Raw genomic sequence first — 18937 nt, 5'->3', positions numbered from 1 at the left:
CTGCAGGTTTCTGGCCGGGGCCACACTCCAGTGAAACCAAGAGTTTTCTATGTGGAAGCACCTGACCACCACCGCCCAGTTTGGGTGAGAGGCCTGAGTCCTTTCCTTTTTTTCTTTTTCAGTCTTTCAGTGGCCATTTCCTAGTAGCTCCCTGATAATTGTGGGCAACTGGCCGGGGCCACTTTCCAGTGTTACCTGAAGGCCAAGGGGGATAGCTGCCCATACCAGGAGGGGGAAGGAGAGGACTCTTTTCTATCTTTTCCAGCTATAGTCCATGATCCTTACGTGTGTTGCAGTTGGCCATGGCAGCTCATCCAGGGTGAATTCACACGTTTCAGGTGACTTAAACTTTGTTTTCTTATGTTAAATTCTCCTACAGGGTTCTTATGCCAAATTATCCTATAGGTTAACCAGTAATGGCAAACAATAATGTCTCTTAGGAGTTTTGACCTTTCTCCTATTCTATCTGACTTGCTAAGGACAAAAGAAATGCACCCACCTCCGGTTCCTAACATTAAAGTTCATGGCTAACACTCTAGTGGAACGGGAAGCAAGGGAAAGCATGGTCTTATCAAATCATAAGTATGCTAGAAGTTGAGGCTTTCATCCAGGGACAAAACAAATTTCAAAGTAGGCCATCACCTCTGGAGGGAAAACATACAAAGCAGCACCCATGCCCAACTAAGGTCAGAGACGTCTGACACTCTAAGATTGGATCCCAAACGGGAACACCCCGGGGGATCCAACTCCAGACCTGAACCTCTCCAAAGGGGATGCCCTCGGCAGAGGTTCTGAGGTCTAGCACAAAGGCCTCCTTGGAATTTTCTCTCACAGGTGACAATGGGACAGTCTGGACACTCTTGGGGCTTGTTTGTTGCTGCAGCAGCTGGACTGTGCTGCAGTCGTTGTTTGTGTGTGTTTGATATAGTAATGGGAAATAAGGATTCAGTAAATTTGATATTCTTTTGCAATACTCTTTGGCCCAGTATTGCTTGGAATTCTGGAGTTTGCTGTTGAATGGGAAGGTGGGATGGAGGTGCATGTATCCAGGCTTTTGTGCTGCTGTTCTAAGTAGGGTTGGCCTGGTTAGCATGTGGTGTTCTCCTTTGGTGCTGTTCGGCCCCAGTGTTTGGAGTCTGGGGAGGTTTGGCCTTTAAAAATCAAACTACCATGGAAACTGCTTGACCTGAAATTTTGGTTCACAGCCTTCACTGGATTACCCATTGGGTCAAACAGTAAAACCAGTGGGCTTATATTGCTATCTCATGGCTAGAGTTCCAAGGTAAAAAGCTATTGGATCTTCATTTGTGTTTGTGTATACATGTCTAGATGTGTTTATTTGTATGTACACTTACTGTTATATGTTGTGTCTACCAGATTGGCTTATAATTAAAGGAGCGCTCATAAATTAAGTAAATAAGTCTAAGCAATTTTCAAGTTCACATGACTTAAGTATAACTTTACTAAACAAGCTGGCACTGGAGTACTTACTGGTCATGTGCCTAGAGTGAATTTCTTCATTGCACAGTATGTATGGCGATACTGGTGGAATTAAGGATATTGAGTTGTGTATCAGGAATAAAATATTCATTATGTGGTTTTCTGGGGGGCTCTGGGTAACACTGTAGCCCCCCGGGTAGACTAAGTAGGAAAAATTTAGAGATGGTTTCCTGTCTATTTGTTTTTGCTTCTAATTTTCATTTGTTTGCTATTTGTTCTCCTTTAGGTTTTACTTGTGTATGCATATATATAAAACCATAGACATTTTTTAGTTTCTAGTGGAAGGCTTTTATTTGGTTCTGAGAATAGTTATTTTGTTTCCTGCGAATTTCCAGCAAGTCATCATGTGTTCTATTTATTTGGAATTCCTAGGCTACCTATTTCAGGCCTGCAGGAATTGATGGAGCACACCAGCCACTTGGAATTTGGTTGATTTGGCTTGCCTCTGATAATCTGCACAGCAAAGACTCTTGCTTCAAATGCAAGAAAAACGAGAATTGGATAAAGGACTATATTAAGCCCCTGCCAGTCCCCTGCCAAAAATGCGAGAGCATCAGTTACAACCCCTGGCACTGGAAGATTGACTGGCCCTGCTCCCACCAAGGGGTTCAATAAGGCAAAACTCTAGCAGTGCAAAAGAGAAATTAGATGAAGACTGAAGCGACCCAGGGTCTTCCTCACTGCCCCTGTTCAGGAACATCGTAATTACTACTGAGGAGCCCCCAGGTAACTCTGGATGTCATGGGCACCCAAATTCAGTTTCTTTTCAATACAAATTCAGTTTCTTTCCTTACTACTTATGTAGGAAAACTTTCCTCCCAGTCCACGACCATTATGGGAATGGAAGGAAAGCCACAAGTAAGATCCTTTATTCCTCCTTTGATTTGTCAAATTGAGAAACAAATCTTCCAACAGTAATTTCTAGTAGTATCAAGCTGCCCAGGCCCCCTGTTAAAAAGAGATATTATGGTTAAAATAGGGGCACTACTACAATTTAAGCATCATCTGGTGAAATTGCTAATAGTCAAAAATACAGACACTGTCCCAGACCACATTAATAAACAGGTTAACACACTGGCATTGTATACTGGAAAACCAAGGAAGGCTAAAACAGCAGTGCCAGCCAAAATACAGCTTAAAGACCCCTAGCTATTTATTTTCCCAATCAAAAACAATACCCAATTAAGCTGGAAGCAAGGAAAGGCCAAGCATCCACAGCTAAGGTATTACTTACCCATGGGCTCTTAAGACCCACTGGTAGGTCCACCCATTGGTGGCAGATCCATATACCCTCCTGGCTCAGGTGCCAAGGGATGCTAAATGGTTCTCAGTCCTAGACCTAGAAGATGCTTCCTTTTCCATTCCTCTGGCCCCAGAATCCCAATACCTTTTTGCCTTTGAATGGGAAAATCCTAATACCAGAGAAAAACAACAATACACTTGGACAGTTCTCCCTCAGGGTTTTCAGGATAGCCCCCATTGCTTTGCCTGGGCCTTAGAGAGGGATCTGAGGGGTCTGCAATTAATTAAGAAATGGGAGTATACTCCAGTATATGGATGACCTCCTTGTGTATAGCCCAATCCTGGATGAAAAAACTACAAAAAGTTTGAATTTCCTGGCAGATAGGGGATACCAAGTGTCCAAAACGAAGGTTCAGATTACCCTCCGACAGGTCCATGATCACATCCTTAGCAGCTAGCAGAGAGTATGGCATCCAGGAGAAAATAAAAATGCAGAGAATGACTGAATAAACAAACTCACATCCATACAATGCCCAAGAATCAGGGGCATGGAGAAGCCAGGATGAACTGTTCTCAGAGAACAACACAGTGTAATAAAGGGAGCAAACATGCCAGCATAAAGCAGCCTAAGTGTCACCAACTCAGAGTCTAATCTGACTACCTCCTTTTAAGCAGTACCTTTTATATGTCAAAACAACCAAAATAAAAGAGTGAAAAGTATTTGCAGGACATGTGAAAAGCGGAAAGTTAGTATGTTCTTCAATATTTTTTAACAGACAAAATCTTAGTATATAAGTAGTGTGGGAGGCTTTGGAGTAAGACACATCAGGATTCAAACTCTGGCTCTGCTACTTACCAGACTTGGGTAAGTACTAACATTTCTGAGCCTCAATTTTCTCATCTTTAAAATGAGCATAATATTGTCTAGTTCACAAGGTTACTGTGAGGATTATAAACTGATGTCTAACACAACACCTGGAAAAGAGCAGCTATGCAATAATGGTAGATAGTATTGATAGGAAAAATACTGAGTATACTTTTAAAAATATGTAAATACATCTAATATTCAATTCTTAAGTAAAAATAAATCAATTTAACAAAAACATGAGAAAATATTCCTCAACGGAAATGAAACAAAAATTAAAACAAAGTACAGTTAGCACAAAATATCCAAGAGTGTACATGAACACACCTAATTTTAGCATTAATATCCAATACTCACACTATTATACATATCATGGGGTATAAACGGGTATAAATTTGAACTATGCACTTAAAATCCATTAAAGTATTCAGGACTCTATCCTAAAGAAATAATCTCAGATACATAAAACCCATATGCATGAAATGCTTGTATCTGCATTATTTACAAAATTGCAAAATTTTAACAACAAAAACATAATGGTAATTATTTAAAGGTTCCACTTATTGACTGAATGCTTGATTCTCAGTTGTCAAACAGTGTTAAGTATATTATAGACATTGTTTTATGTAGCCCTCACAACAACCTTCTGAAGTAGGTATTATTATTAACCCCTTACATATAAAGAAACTGAGGCTTACAGAGGATAAGTAGTAACTCCAAAGTTATAGACAGCCAAGGCAAGATCAAACTTAGGACAATCTGATTCCGGGGTCAAGAATTTAACTTGTAAAAGACTTGTAGCATCTCTACTCCATGGAACATTTCTTCTAAATTCTCAAGAAGGTTATAAAAACTCCAGTGAATTGTAGGATAATTCTTCCGACTAAATAAGTTGTATTTGTATTAAAACTAAAAGTATGGAAAACACGAAACTAAAAGGAAATACCTGTAAGGATACACCCAAAATGTTAGCAATATTTACTGCAGTGGGTGGTGATTTTTGTTTTTTGGTTTTTTTGGGTTTTTTTTGAGACAGAGTCTTGCTCTGTCACCAGGCTGGAGTGCAGTGGCACGATATCAGCTCACTGCAACCTCTGCCTCCCAGGTTCAAGCGATTCTCCTCCCTCAGCCTCCCGAGTAGCTGGGACTACAGGCATGCGCTGCCACGCCCAGCTAATTTTTGTATTTTTGGTAGAGACTGGGTTTCACCATGTTGGCCAGGATGGTCTCGATCTCTTGACCTGGTGATCCGCCTGCCTCCACCTCCCAAAGTGCTGGGATTACAGACGTGAGCCACTGCACCCGGCAGATTTTTTTTTTTTTTTTTTTTTTACTTTTTATCCATTATCCAAATTATCTGTTAATATGTTTGTATTATTTTTAAAATAAGAACAAGTTTATATATATCATGATATATATCATGATAACATGATATCATTTTACTTAGATTTTAGTAAGTTTACAACTATGGAAAGTTGGACTATTTCTCAAGTATTAGACCAAAATTTCTTTGCTTTGAAGACAGAATTTGCTTTGAAGACAGAATTGAGGGCTCATCTTGGTGGTGGAAAAAAAAAAAAAAACCTACTATTAACCTTTATGGTACCTACTGTTTCACAATACTGGGACGCCCTCCAAGTAAATTATATCTACACGCATCTTAGTACATTGTTTAGAATGGAAGCTCTGGAATCTGATCAATTAGATTCCAAAGCTGGAGCTTTGGAGCTACCACTAACTTACCTGTGTAATCTTGGTCAAACTGTCTCAAGACTCCATTAACCTAACCGCAAAATGGGAATAAAAACTTTACTAACCTTTTAAGGTTGTCCTAACCCTTAAATGAGATGATGAAACATACACACAGCGCCTGACCCTGGTAAGAACTCAATAACTGTTCATTCTTATCCACAAGACACACTTCCAAAAATGTCAGCTCTAGCATGCACATGAGAAGTTATTAGACAAGGAAGCAATACATGTTTCCCTACAGTTTCCTGATATTCTGAAGAGAGACACTGGATCTGATATTCTGATGAGAGACATTACATGAAACTTGCAGAAATGGTAAAAATCATGCAACAGTCATACTACGAGGAGTTTGCTACATGCCCTTCCTATGGCTTCCTCCTCCCATCACCTTCACCTCCTTGGCTAAGTGGCAGCATAGCCCAGGACAAGCTCAGTACTAAGCTCAAGTAGAAAGTCTGAATTCTTTCACATCTCTAGGAAGGACCTGTTCTGTGACCTTGGGAAAATCAATTCAATTACTCAGAATTCTGTAGGTAAGAAGAAACCAAGAGACATATATATATATGCGCATATATATATATCCACACATATATATATGTGTGTGGATATATACACACACACACACACACACACACATACACACACATATTTCTGTATGTAAGAAGAAACCAAGGGACTAACTGAATTGATTTTATATACATATATATATTTTATATATAATATATATAATATACATTTAAAATATATATATATAAAGATATATATATATCTTTTAAATGCCTCTACCTAAGCTAGTGGCCCAGTCCTGGGCAGGCTGGAACAACACCTAAGGCCTGGGTTGAGAAAGCAAGGACGAGGACAGAGAAAAGGGAGGCGTTCCCTGGGCACCACCCCTCCACCCTCAGGCTCTTCCAGGTGGCAGTATGCCCTCTCACCCATCTCAAAGTTGCGGGGGAGGGGGGACTGCGTCTCGAGGGCCGAACAGTCACAAAAATAGAGCAAGAAGTGAACCACAGTTAGACCCTGGGGCAAGGAGGTTCCAGAGAGTCAGGAAGTTAAGCTGGGATGCAAGGATTGCAGACTGCCGGCCCCTGCCCCTCGCGGGCGCCTGCGAGCCTGGGAGTCCGGGCTGCAGCGGGACCGAGTGGGCAGTCCCTGGGCTCACCGTACTCCCGGGGCTCCGGATCTGGCTGGAAAGTAAAATGAGCCACCTGCCGCCTCTGGGCCGCATCCTCGACAGTCGCGGCGGGGTGCAGAAAGCCCTGCGCCAGCCCCGCGCCAGGGAACCGACGCCAGTGCCCCTCAGCCCCTGCCGCCCTGAGCCTGAGTAGCCAGCCGGCAGCCGCCGCTACAACCGCCATCCCCGCTCACCACCGCGATTCTCAGGCTATGCAGCCGCACGCCGCCGGCGGGGAGGGCGGAGCACCCGAGGAGGCTTCCACATTGGTCGGGCCAGAGGGGCGGTCCCATGAAACGGACCAATCCGAACTGGAAATTTAGGGGCGGGGAAGGCGACGTGACGAGCTGGTCGGCTTCTGCTCCTTGTGCGCATGCGGAAGAGGGGAAGTGTGGGCTAGAGGTGGCCCCAATGAAATAGTTTCTGGGGTGGAGCCTCCCCGAGGTCGGCCATGCGGGCCTCGGGTGAGGACCCGAGTTTGCAAAGTTCCACACAGTGCCTGGAGGCGATCTTTTCCGGTGTCATTTCCAGTGCCATTTCCAATGGTTTTTTTTTTCTTTTTAACATCCATACTTTTTTTTTAAATGTAACCCTTTTTTATCCTGTCCTGTCTCTATTATTGTGTGAGAGGTGAAGAGAGCTACTGATTGGCATTGGTTATTGTTTTGACTTTCGAAAAACTGCTGTAGTCACTGCTCAAAGCTTTCACTCCTTATTCACACCCTCCTTAAAATGCTTAATAAGCATATATAGATTTTTATTGATTTCGTTTTTCCACATTTAAATGAGAGATGAAAGAGGTAAACTTAGATTTCATCCTGCAAATCCACTGAATAGGAATTCAGATACATTTTGCCCAGAAGTAGCAAAAATTACCTGATTGGCTTAGTCTAAGTAGCTTAGAAACCTGGAGAATTTGAGTCACTAATTTTCATTTATAGTAATCAACTATGTAAATTTGTTTTAATCTAAGTGTTTACCAGGATACATTCTCTGTCCATGAATTTACTAAAAAAAAAAAAGCACATAAAACATGAAATATCATAAAATCAAATATGACAAGAGACAACAGAGACAGTGTGTCCATCAGATGAAAATGGGAGGGTGGGGAAGGATGGTCCCAAAACAGAATTTGAAGAAGAAAGTGGGAGTGGAGGAAAAGAACATTCCTCTTCCATTATGCCTTGCCTCTCAACCCATCTTTGGTTTTGCACAGGGGCAAGGGAGGAGAGGGTAGAAATGGGGCAAAAGGAGAGGCAGAGAAATGTGTTTTCTGACTGAGATTAAGAAACAGCAATTGAAAACTGCCAAAGGGAGAACCAGAATTATGTCTCCATTTTTCCTACCCCCACACTAAGTCCAAAAATTCAACATTGGGGAAATTTTTTATCTTGGCTTTTGTTAGTGTTCATCTCTGCTGTTTTAATAGTGTGGGGTAGAGTGTTTTGCATGTGCATGAAGGGTATTTTTGTTTTAATGAAGGAAGGGGTAACAAAATGAAATTACATTTACATAGTCAAATTTGGGTTTAAACTAAGGAGAGTAAAGAACAAGGATAAAAATGAATGGAGCTTTTTTTCTATTTGTTGATAGTTTAGGGAGCTGGGGGTACTGAGATTATTTAGGTAGGGGAGAAAAAGAGAAAAATAATAACTGATGAGAATTTTATTGAACCTCTGCTATGTACAACCCAATGACAAGCCACCATTGAGACAAATAAGATCAAGGCATAGTTTTACTTCTAAAATGTCCAAGGTGGTAGAGAAAAGAGACAGATTAGGCAACTACAATCCAATGTGATAGGGGTCCTAGAATAGTGCAAACAAAGTGAAACACAAAAAGAGCAATAAACTCTTATTTGAAAGTCAAGTGTTTCCAGATACAACTCTGAGCTAGACCTAAAAGATGACTAGAAGTTACCAGGCAGACTAGGGAGAAAATGGCATTCCAAACTAAGAAGAAACCTGTATAAAGGCTGATAGGCGTGAAGAGCACAGTGCATTCCAGGAAGAGAAAGTAGCTTGGTGCGTCTAGATTCAGGGTGTAGGGAATGATACAGGGTTAACAGAAAAAGTAGGAAAAACAGATTAAAGGGAGATTTTGAAGGTCTAAGAGGTTTGAACTTTCAACTACATGCAGCCAGGAAAAACAAAGAGAGCACCTGCCAGATTCACCTGTTTTGCAAACTGATTTTTTAAATTTTCCCCATCTCTACCACACCATTTGCCTGGTAACCATGAAAATGTCTGTGTTATTACAGTGGGACTTTCCTCCATTCCCCTTGCCCTGGCCACATTTACTCAATTTGGGAAACTGTCCTTTTCTGGGAATTTTGGAAGTGTAGTTTAGAAAGAAAGATCAGATTATCTTTAAATGCCACTAGGAACTGCAAAAAATGGGAGTTTTCAGTAATTTCGTGAACCAGAAAAGGTGAAGAGTGTGATTATATTTGAGTTCCTGATTCCATTTATTCCCAAGGCCTAACTGCTTTCTGGTCCTGGGGTTCTATGAGACATCACCGTATCCTTAAAATGTATTCCCCTCTTTGCTTAAGCTACTTCCAATTGCAGAACCCATGACTATGGAGTTGGAATACAAAGCAAAGTTGCTCTTCACCCTTCAGAATGACTCTTGCATCACTTGCTCTCACTGAGCTTCACTACCTGTGCAACTTGTACCTGTTTAGTCTCAGCTTGCTTTTAGATGACCATTTTATATAGCAAGATGATAGTTTTGCAGTATTATATCCTGGCATCTGCCTCCTTTCAAACTCAAACAGAGGTATCATGGAGGCAGAAAAAAAAGAAATCAAATTATTGCTTTTGAATTTTAAAATAGATTTTAAACTTGATAGCAGAGACAATAATTTGAGAGAAAAGTTTGAATTCTACAGACTGGTTTCTGAGTATTAAACCTCAAAAACCTGAATGAGTTAGGAAACAAAGCTTAGGGCTAAAAGAAAAGATTGTAAATCACATACCAGTATAAGAGATGGTTTGTCTCACCTTCCATGGAGGTACAGCTATAGATTACAAAGACCTGTAGGTATCCTTCTTTGTAGATGAACCTAGAAAAGTATCACTAAATCCTCAGGCTACCCAGCATGTCATGGCATTTGAAACAGCAGGATGCTTCTCCCATGTGGCCAAGAGAGATGCAGCTATGGCAACAAGATCCAGGGAACTTGAGGAGACCCAGCAATCAGAATGATAAGGGACTTATGTCTAGAATATACTTATTAAAAGTCTTAAACGCAACAATAGAAAAGAAAAATTACCCAATTAGAAAATGGGCAAAGAATTCTCATTCATTGATGGTGGCAATGCAAAATGGTATAGCCGCTTTGCAACACAGTTTAGTTTTTTATAAAACTAACATATTCTCACCATGTAATCCAGCAGTAGTGCTGCTTGGTATTTGCTCAAATAAGCTGAAAATGTCCACATTAAAACCTGTGCAGAATATTTATAGCAGCTTTATTCATAATTGCCCAAACTTGGAAGCAACCAAATAAACTTAATGGAATATTATTCAGCACTAAAAAGAAATATTAAGCTGGGTGTGGTGGCTCATGCCTGTAATCCCAGCACTTTGGGAGGCCGAGGCGGGCGGATCACCTGAGGTCAGGAATTTGAGACTAGCCTGGTCAACATGATGAAACCCCGTCTCTACTAAAAATACAAAAATTAGCTGGGCGTGGTGGTGTGCACCTGTAGTCCCAGCTATTCAGGAGGCTGAGGCAGAAGAATTGCTTGAACCCAGAAGGCGGAGGTTGCAGTGGGCCCAGATCACACAACTGCGCTCCAGCCTGGGCAACAGAGTGAGACTCTGTCTCAAAAAAAAGAAAAAAAGAAAAAAAAATATTTAACCATCAGAAGACATGGAAGAAGTTTACATTTATATGACTAAGTGAAAGAAGCCAATCTAAAAAGGCTACATACTATATGAATCCATCTATATGACATTCTGGAAAAGGCAAAATTATGGAGAGAATAAAAGAGATGAGGGGTTGCAAGGGTTGGGAGCAGGAAGGGATAAATGGAAAATCACAGAGGATTCTTAGGGTAGGAAAAATATTCTGTATGATATTATAATGGTGGACATATAAATATGTCATTATACATTCGTCCAAATGCATAGAATGTACACCACCAAGAGTGAACCCTAATGTAAACTATGGGCTTTGGTTGACAACTGTGTGTTAATGTAGGTTCCTTGATGGTGACAAATGTGCCACTGCAGTGCAAATGTTGATGATTAAGGAAGCTCTGTATTTGGGGGAAAGCATATGGACATTCTCTGTACCCTCCTCTCAAATTTTTTGTGAACCTAACACTGCTCTAAAAAACATAGCCTATTTAAAGAAATGGACAAAGGATTTGAATGACATTTCTCCAAAGAAGATATGCAAGTGGCCAATGAACATAAGAAAAGATTCTCAACATCAATAGTCATTAAAGAAATACAAATCAAAACCACAATGAGATACCACTTCATATCCACTAGGATGATTAAAATAAAAAGAAATCTATAACATGTGTTGGTGAGGCTGTATAGCAACTGGAACCATTGTGCATCGCTGGTGGGACTGTAAAATGATGCAGCTGCTATGGAAAACAGTTCCTCAAAATGTTAAACACAGTTATCTTTTTAATTTTGTTCTTCTATTTCTCTTCCTTTTTTGTTTTTTTAGACATAGTTATCTTATGACCCAGCAATTCCACTCCTAAGTATATAACAAAGAAAAATGAAAAGGTGTATACACCAAAGCTAGTACACAAATATTCGTAGCAGCACTATTCATAATAGCAAAAAAGTGGAAACAATCAAAATACCCATGAAATGATGAATGGTTAAACAAAACTGATATATCTGTAAATAGAATATTATCTGTCAATAAAGAGTAATTAAGTAGTGTTACATGGATGAACTTTGAAAACATTATGCTAAGTGAAAGAAGCCAGTTTAAAATACTATATATTATACAATTCCATTTATAAAAAGTCCAGAATAGACAAATCAACAGAGACAGGAGGTGGGGAATGACTGCTAATGGATATAAAGTTTATTTTTTGAGTGATGAAAATGTTCTAAAATTAAGTAAAGTTGATGGTTGCACAACTTTGCTCATATGCTAAAAACCAGTGAATTGTACATTAAAAGGATGAATTTCATGATATGTAAATTATATATCAGTAGCACTATTTAAAAATTAAATTACAGAAAAATAAAGTTATATTTGCCCATCTAAATATCTTGATTAAGAGATTCATTCCCCCTACAGCATGTTTAACATCCAGTGTATTAGTTCACAGACTCTGTTTATATGAAATCGGTTTCAACTAAGGACTTGGGATAATGGAAAGGCTCCCTGATTTTCCTTACTTCACTGAATTACTAAGTGGAATGATCCTGTTGGAATCAAAAGAAAGTCCAGAATATACTCAAAGCCAGTGTATTTGTTTCCTAGGGATGCTGTCACAAAGCAGCACAAACTGGTTGCAGAAACGTATTGTCTGCGATTCTGATCAAGTCCAAGATCAAGGTGTCAGTGGGACCATGTGCCATCTGAAACCTGTAGGGAAATTCTTCCTTTCCCTTTTGTTGGTTCTCTGGAATTCTTTGTCATCCCTTGGCTTGCAGTTGCATAAATCCAGTATGTGCCTTTGTTACCACATGGCGTCTCCACATCTTTGCATAGGTATCGTTTTATAAGGACACCAGTCATATTGGATTAGAAGCCCAAACTGCTCCAATCTAACCTCATCTTAACTTAATCAATTACATCTGCCATGACCCTATTTCCAAATAAGCTTAAATTCTGAGGGCCAGGGGTTAGGTACTGGGTTTGGGGGTAGGGGAGTGTCAAGCTCAACATATCTTTTGGGGGACAGGGGCATAACAGTCAGAGACTTGGTTGCAAGAACAGAAGCTAACTGGTTGAATGCTTTTGATAAACTATGGATGCTTTTGATAAACTATTAGGAGGATGTTTACATGGTTAAAGAGTTTTTATAAAGTGTTTTGTGGATTTCTTCAAATATGACCTAAAGTCATTTGGAGAAGGGTTAAAAATCTAGAGATATTAGGTCTAGATAAGATTTTAAAAGTGATGTATTAACTCTCCCTCAAAGTTTGATGGGCTCCCTTGTAGAGGGGTTAAATTTACTATTTAGCTCCAGAGGGAAGGATAAGAAACAGGAAGAAGCAAATTCTAGTGTAATATAAAGAGCTTCTTATTAAGTAGACTGTCATGGGAAGTAATGAATTCTCTATCACTGAAATAGTCAAGCACAAAATGGATGAACACTATTGAGGGAGCCTCTTGGGAGGATTTATGCTTCATTTACAGGTGGTTTAGCGTACTTCTAATTTTAAGAATTCTGATTCTACTATTCACTAGTGTGTACTGAGAGCCTTGCATGTGCCAGAGACAGTGTTTTAATCAACATTATTTTAAGCCAACCCCTGGTCTAAGCCAGCTGTCCCATCCAGCATGTGAGTTATTCCTTCTTCCCCTTCCTCGGCATCTTGGCAACTTCTCTCTGGCTTCTTATCTCCTGCAGGGGCTTGAGATGCACTGTGATCACTCTTTTTTTCTTTCTTTCTTTTTTTTTATTATACTTTTAAGTTTTAGGGTACATGTACACATTGTGCAGGTTAGTTACATAGGTATACATGTGCCATGCTGGTGCGCTGCACCCACTAACTCATCATCTAGCATTAGGTATATCTCCCAATGCTATCCCTCCCCCCTCCCACCACCCCACAACAGTCCCCAGAGTGTGATATTCCCCTTCCTGTGTCCATGTGATCTCATTGTTCAGTTCCCACCTATGAGTGAGAATGTGCGGTGTTTGGTTTTTTGTCCTTGTGATAGTTTACTGAGAATGATGATTTCCAATTTCATCCATGTCCCTACAAAGGACATGAACTCATCATTTTTTATGGCTGCATAGTATTCCATGGTGTATATGTGCCACATTTTCTTAATCCAGTCTATCCTTGTTGGACATTTGGGTTGGTTCCAAGTCTTTGCTATTGTGAATAATGCCGCAATAAACATACGGGTGCATGTGTCTTTATAGCAGCATGATTTATAGTCCTTTGGGTATATACCCAGTAATGGGATGGCTGGGTCAAATGGTATTTCCAGTTCTAGATCCCTGAGGAATCGCCACACTGACTTCCACAATGGTTGAACTAGTTTATAGTCCCACCAACAGTGTAAAAGTGTTCCTATTTCTCCACATCCTCTCCAGCACCTGTTGTTTCCTGACTTTTTAATGATTGCCATTCTAACTGGTGTGAGATGGTATCTCATTGTGGTTTTGATTTGCATTTCTCTGATGGCCAGTGATGATGGGCATTTTTTCATGTGTTTTTTGGCTGCATAAATGTCTTCTTTTGAGAAGTGTCTGTTCATGCCCTTCGCCCACTTTTTGCTGGGGTTGTTTGTTTTTTTCTTGTAAATTTGTTTGAGTTCATTGTAGATTCTGGATATTAGCCCTTTGTCAGATGAGTATGTTGTGAAAATTTTCTCCCATTTTGTAGGTTGCCTGTTCACTCTGATGGTAGTTTCTTTTGCTGTGCAGAAGCTCTTTAGTTTAATTAGATCCCATTTGTCAATTTTGGCTTTTGTTGCCATTGCTTTTGGTGTTTTAGACATGAAGTCCTTGCCCATGCCTATGCCCTGAATGGTAATGCCTAGGTTTTCTTCTAGGGTTTTTATGGTTTTAGGTCTAACGTTTAAGTCTTTAATCCATCTTGAATTGATTTTTGTATAAGGTGTAAGGAAGGGATCCAGTTTCAGCTTTCTACATATGGCTAGCCAGTTTTCCCAGCACCATTTATTAAATAGGGAATCCTTTCCCCATTGCTTGTTTTTCTCAGGTTTGTCAAAGATCAGATAGTTGTAGATATGCGGCATTATTTCTGAGGGCTCTGTTCTGTTCCATTGATCTATATCTCTGTTTTGGTACCAGGACCATGCTGTTTTGGTTACTGTAGCCTTGTAGTATAGTTTGAAGTCAGTAGGGTGATGCCTCTAGCTTTGTTCTTTTGGCTTATAAGAGCTATCTATGACAAACCCACAGCCAATATCATACTGAATGGGCAAAAACTGGAAGCATTCCCTTTGAAAACTGGCACAAGACAGGGATGCCCTCTCTCACCACTCCTATTCAACATAGTGTTGGAAGTTCTGGCCAGGGCAATTAGGTGGGAGAAGGAAATAAAGGGTATTCAGTTAGGAAAAGAGGAAGTCAAATTGTCCCTGTTTGCAGACGACATGATTGTATATCTAGAAAACCCCATTGTCTCAGCCCAAAATCTCCTTAAGCTGATAAGCAACTTCAGCAAAGTCTCAGGATACAAAATCAATGTACAAAAATCACAAGCATTCTTATACACCAACAACAGACAAACAGAGAGCCAAATCATGAGTGAACTCCCATTCACAATTGCTTCAAAGAGAATAAAATACCTAGGAATCCAACTTACAAGGGATGTGAAGGACCTCTTCAAGGACAACTACAAACCACTGCTCAAGGAAATAAAAGAGGATACAAACAAATGGAAGAACATTCCATGCTCATGGGTAGGAAGAATCAATATCGTGAAAATGGCCATACTGCCCAAGGTAATTTACAGATTCAATGCCATCCCCATCAAGCTACCAATGACTTTCTTCACAGAATTGGAAAAAACTACTTTAAAGTTCACATGGAACCAAAAAAGAGCCCGCATCGCCAAGTCAATCCTAAGCCAAAGGAACAAAGCTGTGATCAGTCTTTCAAGCACTTTGAACCATGCTATGTAGACAGAAGCCATGTAAGCCAGTCACTGAAGAAAGGATATCAAAAAGTGACATTATTGGAAGTTTGGGCTCAGCCCAGGGGAAGGATTTAGATACAATCAATGGCTCAGAAAACGGCTACAAATGTTAATATCTGCCTGTATGTATAACAGTGTTTTAGAGAGAGCTACTCATCTGTAAAAATACATACCAGCCCTGCAGTAGTGATTTTTTAAAACTTCCCCAGGTAATTTATGAGTATTGCTAGGTTTCTCAAAGCTTAATTAAAACTATGGCTTACATAATTCTGAATATTGGGACAAAAGAAATTTGAGACCCATATCTTACCTTACCTCCATCACAAACTTTATTGGGAACACCAGGTGGTGACCAGTGTGGAAAAAGAGAGAAGAGCACAGGGGCAGACAGGCAGTGGTCACCACAAAAGACCCTTGACAATTTGATTTCCTCACCATGTAAAGCCACTCCTAAACACAGGTAAAATAGAAGTCAGCCTATGTCACACGATGCACACATTTAACCTACCCAAATTCACATGAGACTTTAAGTAGAGCAATTGATTCTTTCCTTTTTTTTTCAAACAGTGTAAGCCCTGGACCAGTGGTGCTCCGCCTTGACTTCACGTTAGGATCACCTAGGGAGCTTTCAAACATACTAATATCCAGACCCCATGTGGAAAACAGTGTTGATAGAAATGTTTCTATTCCCTCTGCTTTTAGGAACTCAGGTAGATTGAACTTCCCTAGCCACCTGAAATCAGGCATAGCAATGTGTCTTGATTTGCCAGTCAATGAATTTGACCACAAGTATAGACGGGCATTCTTGGGTGGAAGAATTTAGCACCTGGTAGCCATTTCTCTAGTTCTCTTCCTGTGCCTCATCAGGTAGTAACATTTCAGAAACTAGAGCATCCATAAGCTGTTACTGGAATGACACTACATGGAGAATCACCTGTCCTTCTTCCATACTTGTTTCACCTGGAGCATGACTGAGAAACAATTTAACAGTGTATATTTTTATCTTTTAAAAATAGAACATGGCTTCTAATCACAAACCTACTTTACATGGTGTTCAGCTATTCTAACATATCCTAACTCTTCAGGAAACATTCTCAGTAATATAGTTACTAAAAGTGCATTTTTCTACAACATGATGCATAAATGTAGCTACACATTATTATTGTGGATTTAAACTGTTGTCAACTGTAATTTTAGCTAGTCACAAGTTTTATCTTGCACTTAGGTTTTGGAAACTAAACACTTAAAACTGATGCAACTCTCCTCTACTGAAGAAACACCAAAATCTTTTCTATGCACATTTTAATCTCTTAAAACAACTTGATGACAAGGTCTTGCTACAGTCACTTTACAGATGAGAAAACAGGATCAAAGAGATTAAACTGACTAAGCTGAGTTTAAGCAGTTTAAAGTTTTCCAGTCTGCATTTTTCATATTTCAAAATGTGTGGCCTTATGCTGTGTTTCTCAAATTTATTTCTCAGAGTAATCCCTGAGAAACTTGTTCAAATTTTAGATTCTCTAGGCCCCACGCTGAGAAATTCTTATTCAGTAGGCCTAGGGTAGACTATCTGCATTTCTAATAAGCTTTCCCCCATCCAGTGTCTTTGATACAAATAGTCCACATATCACACAAACAAACCCTATAAACAACAAACAGCCTTTATATACACTGTGTTCTCTGTCCAGAAAAGAACAGCTACCACCTTTCCCCACTCACTCTTTTATTAAGTAGGGTTATTAGGTCACAACTACTGAAATCACTTCTTGCTAACTTACACAGAATTATGATTACTTTTCAAAATACAGGATGGCCCACAAAAATTGAAGAAAAAAACAGCCTCAGAAAGAACAGAAACCAGGATGGCCCCAGAGATTCAGGTAACAGGAGTTAATTTAGAAATGTGTGAGAATATTAAAACTCATAGGATGAATTGGCTCCAATGTCTTTATGTGATTCTGCTCAAGATTCAGTTTTTAGGAGAGAGAATCTGACTAGCTTAGATTAGCTCATTACTATCCCTTGACTAAGGAACAGTAGGGTATCCTACTGACCAAGACTATATACAAAGTAAAAAAGATTTCCCAGACATAACTCAAGGGACTGCTACCAACCAAAGGGAGAATTGATGCTTGGAAGCCAAAAAAAGACCTAATGACTATATAGTTATCCTGCCCAGGAAGTACCCGTGTGGTCCCTCTAGTCATTAAAAAAAAGAAAAGAAAAAAACCCACTATGAAAGTACTTCCTCTGAATTCTTCAACATAGACTGGAAAATTGCCACTAGAAGACTACCTAAATATACTTAGGAATTTCTGTAGAAAATGGTGGTAAAGTTGAATATTCTTATATCCTCTCTTTTAAAAAGAAAGAGTAAAGGGGAGCAAATTAAACACACACATTTTACATATACAGCATAGTTAGGACAGAGACATCTACAAACTAAAAATTTATGGGAAAATGAAAAATAAACAGACAACATTTGGCTCACACAGGTAGAGGGAGTCTAGAGAAAGCTTTATTTGGAGCAGAAAGATCATCCGAATAGTCCTAAATCTACAAAAGAAGCTAAATTTATACCTTAAAATGTCCCAACAAACAAAACTTCAAGCCCAGATTGCTTCGTTGGTGAATTCTACCAAACATTTAAGTAAGAAATAATGCCAATTATATAAAAAATCTTCCAATATATAGAAGAGAGGGTAATATTTTCCAACTCATTTTATGATAATATTAACCTAATATTAAAATCAGATAAAGACACTATAAGAAAAGAAAACTATAAATATTCCTCATGAGGATAGATGCAAAAATCTTTAAAAAAGCAAATATAATAAAGCAATATATAAAAATAACAGTATAACAAGGCCAAATGGACATAAGAATTCATAGGAATGTAAGGTTGATTTAACATTTGAAAATCAAGCAATGCAATTCACCATATCAACAGACTGAAAAAGGAAAAAGTAATCATTTTAACAGAGGTAAATGGAAAAAGTAATCATTTTAACAGAGGTAAAAAAAGAACATAAACAATAAAAAGCAGAGATTGTTAAACTGGATGAAAAATCAAGATCCAAATAAATTCTGTCTACAGAAGACACACTTTAGATTCAAATACTTAAACATAAAAGAATAGAAAGATATATCTTGCAAGCACCAGCCATGAGAAAGGTAGAGAGGCTATACTAATATTAGAAAAAAATAGACTTTAAAACAAACATACGGTTTCTACAGATAAAGAAGGATATTTTTATGAAGACAAAAGGGTCAATTCATCAGGAAAATATAAGCAATTTTAAACATATATGCACCTAACAACAGAGTACCAACATACACGGAGCAAAAACTGACAGAAATGATGGGAGAAATGGACAATTCTACAACAATGGTTGGAACTACAATAACTCACTTTAATAGTGGGTAGAACAACGAGGCAGAAAATCAGCAAGGAAATGGAAGACTTAAACACACTGTAAACCAACTAGGCCTAACAGGTATTTATAGAACACTCCACCTAAAAACACCAGATTATATGTTTTTCTCAGGTGTATGTAGAACCTTCT

General features: G+C 39.2%; 1 protein-coding gene across 6 annotated transcripts in view; it reads right to left on the bottom strand.

Moving 5' to 3' along the window:
* BCKDHB (branched chain keto acid dehydrogenase E1 subunit beta) overlaps positions 1-7741 on the bottom strand; it is a 253397-nt gene extending 245656 nt beyond the window's left edge. For 2 of the 6 annotated variants that reach the window (XM_034962428.3, XM_063605391.1), the window contains exon 1: positions 6525-7741. In XM_034962428.3, coding sequence (XP_034818319.1) covers positions 6525-6720 — 196 coding nt within the window. In that variant the 5' untranslated portion in view covers positions 6721-7741. The remainder of the gene's footprint in view (positions 1-6524) is intronic. The other 4 variants (XM_055113913.2, XM_055113912.2, XM_034962429.3 and 1 more) reach the window with 3 other exon arrangements.
* Between the last annotated feature and the right edge of the window lie 11196 nt (positions 7742-18937).

This window comes from Pan paniscus, chromosome 5, assembly GCF_029289425.2.
Source record: "Pan paniscus chromosome 5, NHGRI_mPanPan1-v2.0_pri, whole genome shotgun sequence".
Lineage (NCBI taxonomy): Eukaryota > Metazoa > Chordata > Mammalia > Primates > Hominidae > Pan > Pan paniscus.
Note: the sequence above shows the minus strand (reverse complement) of the source record. Positions and strands in the feature narration are given on the sequence as shown.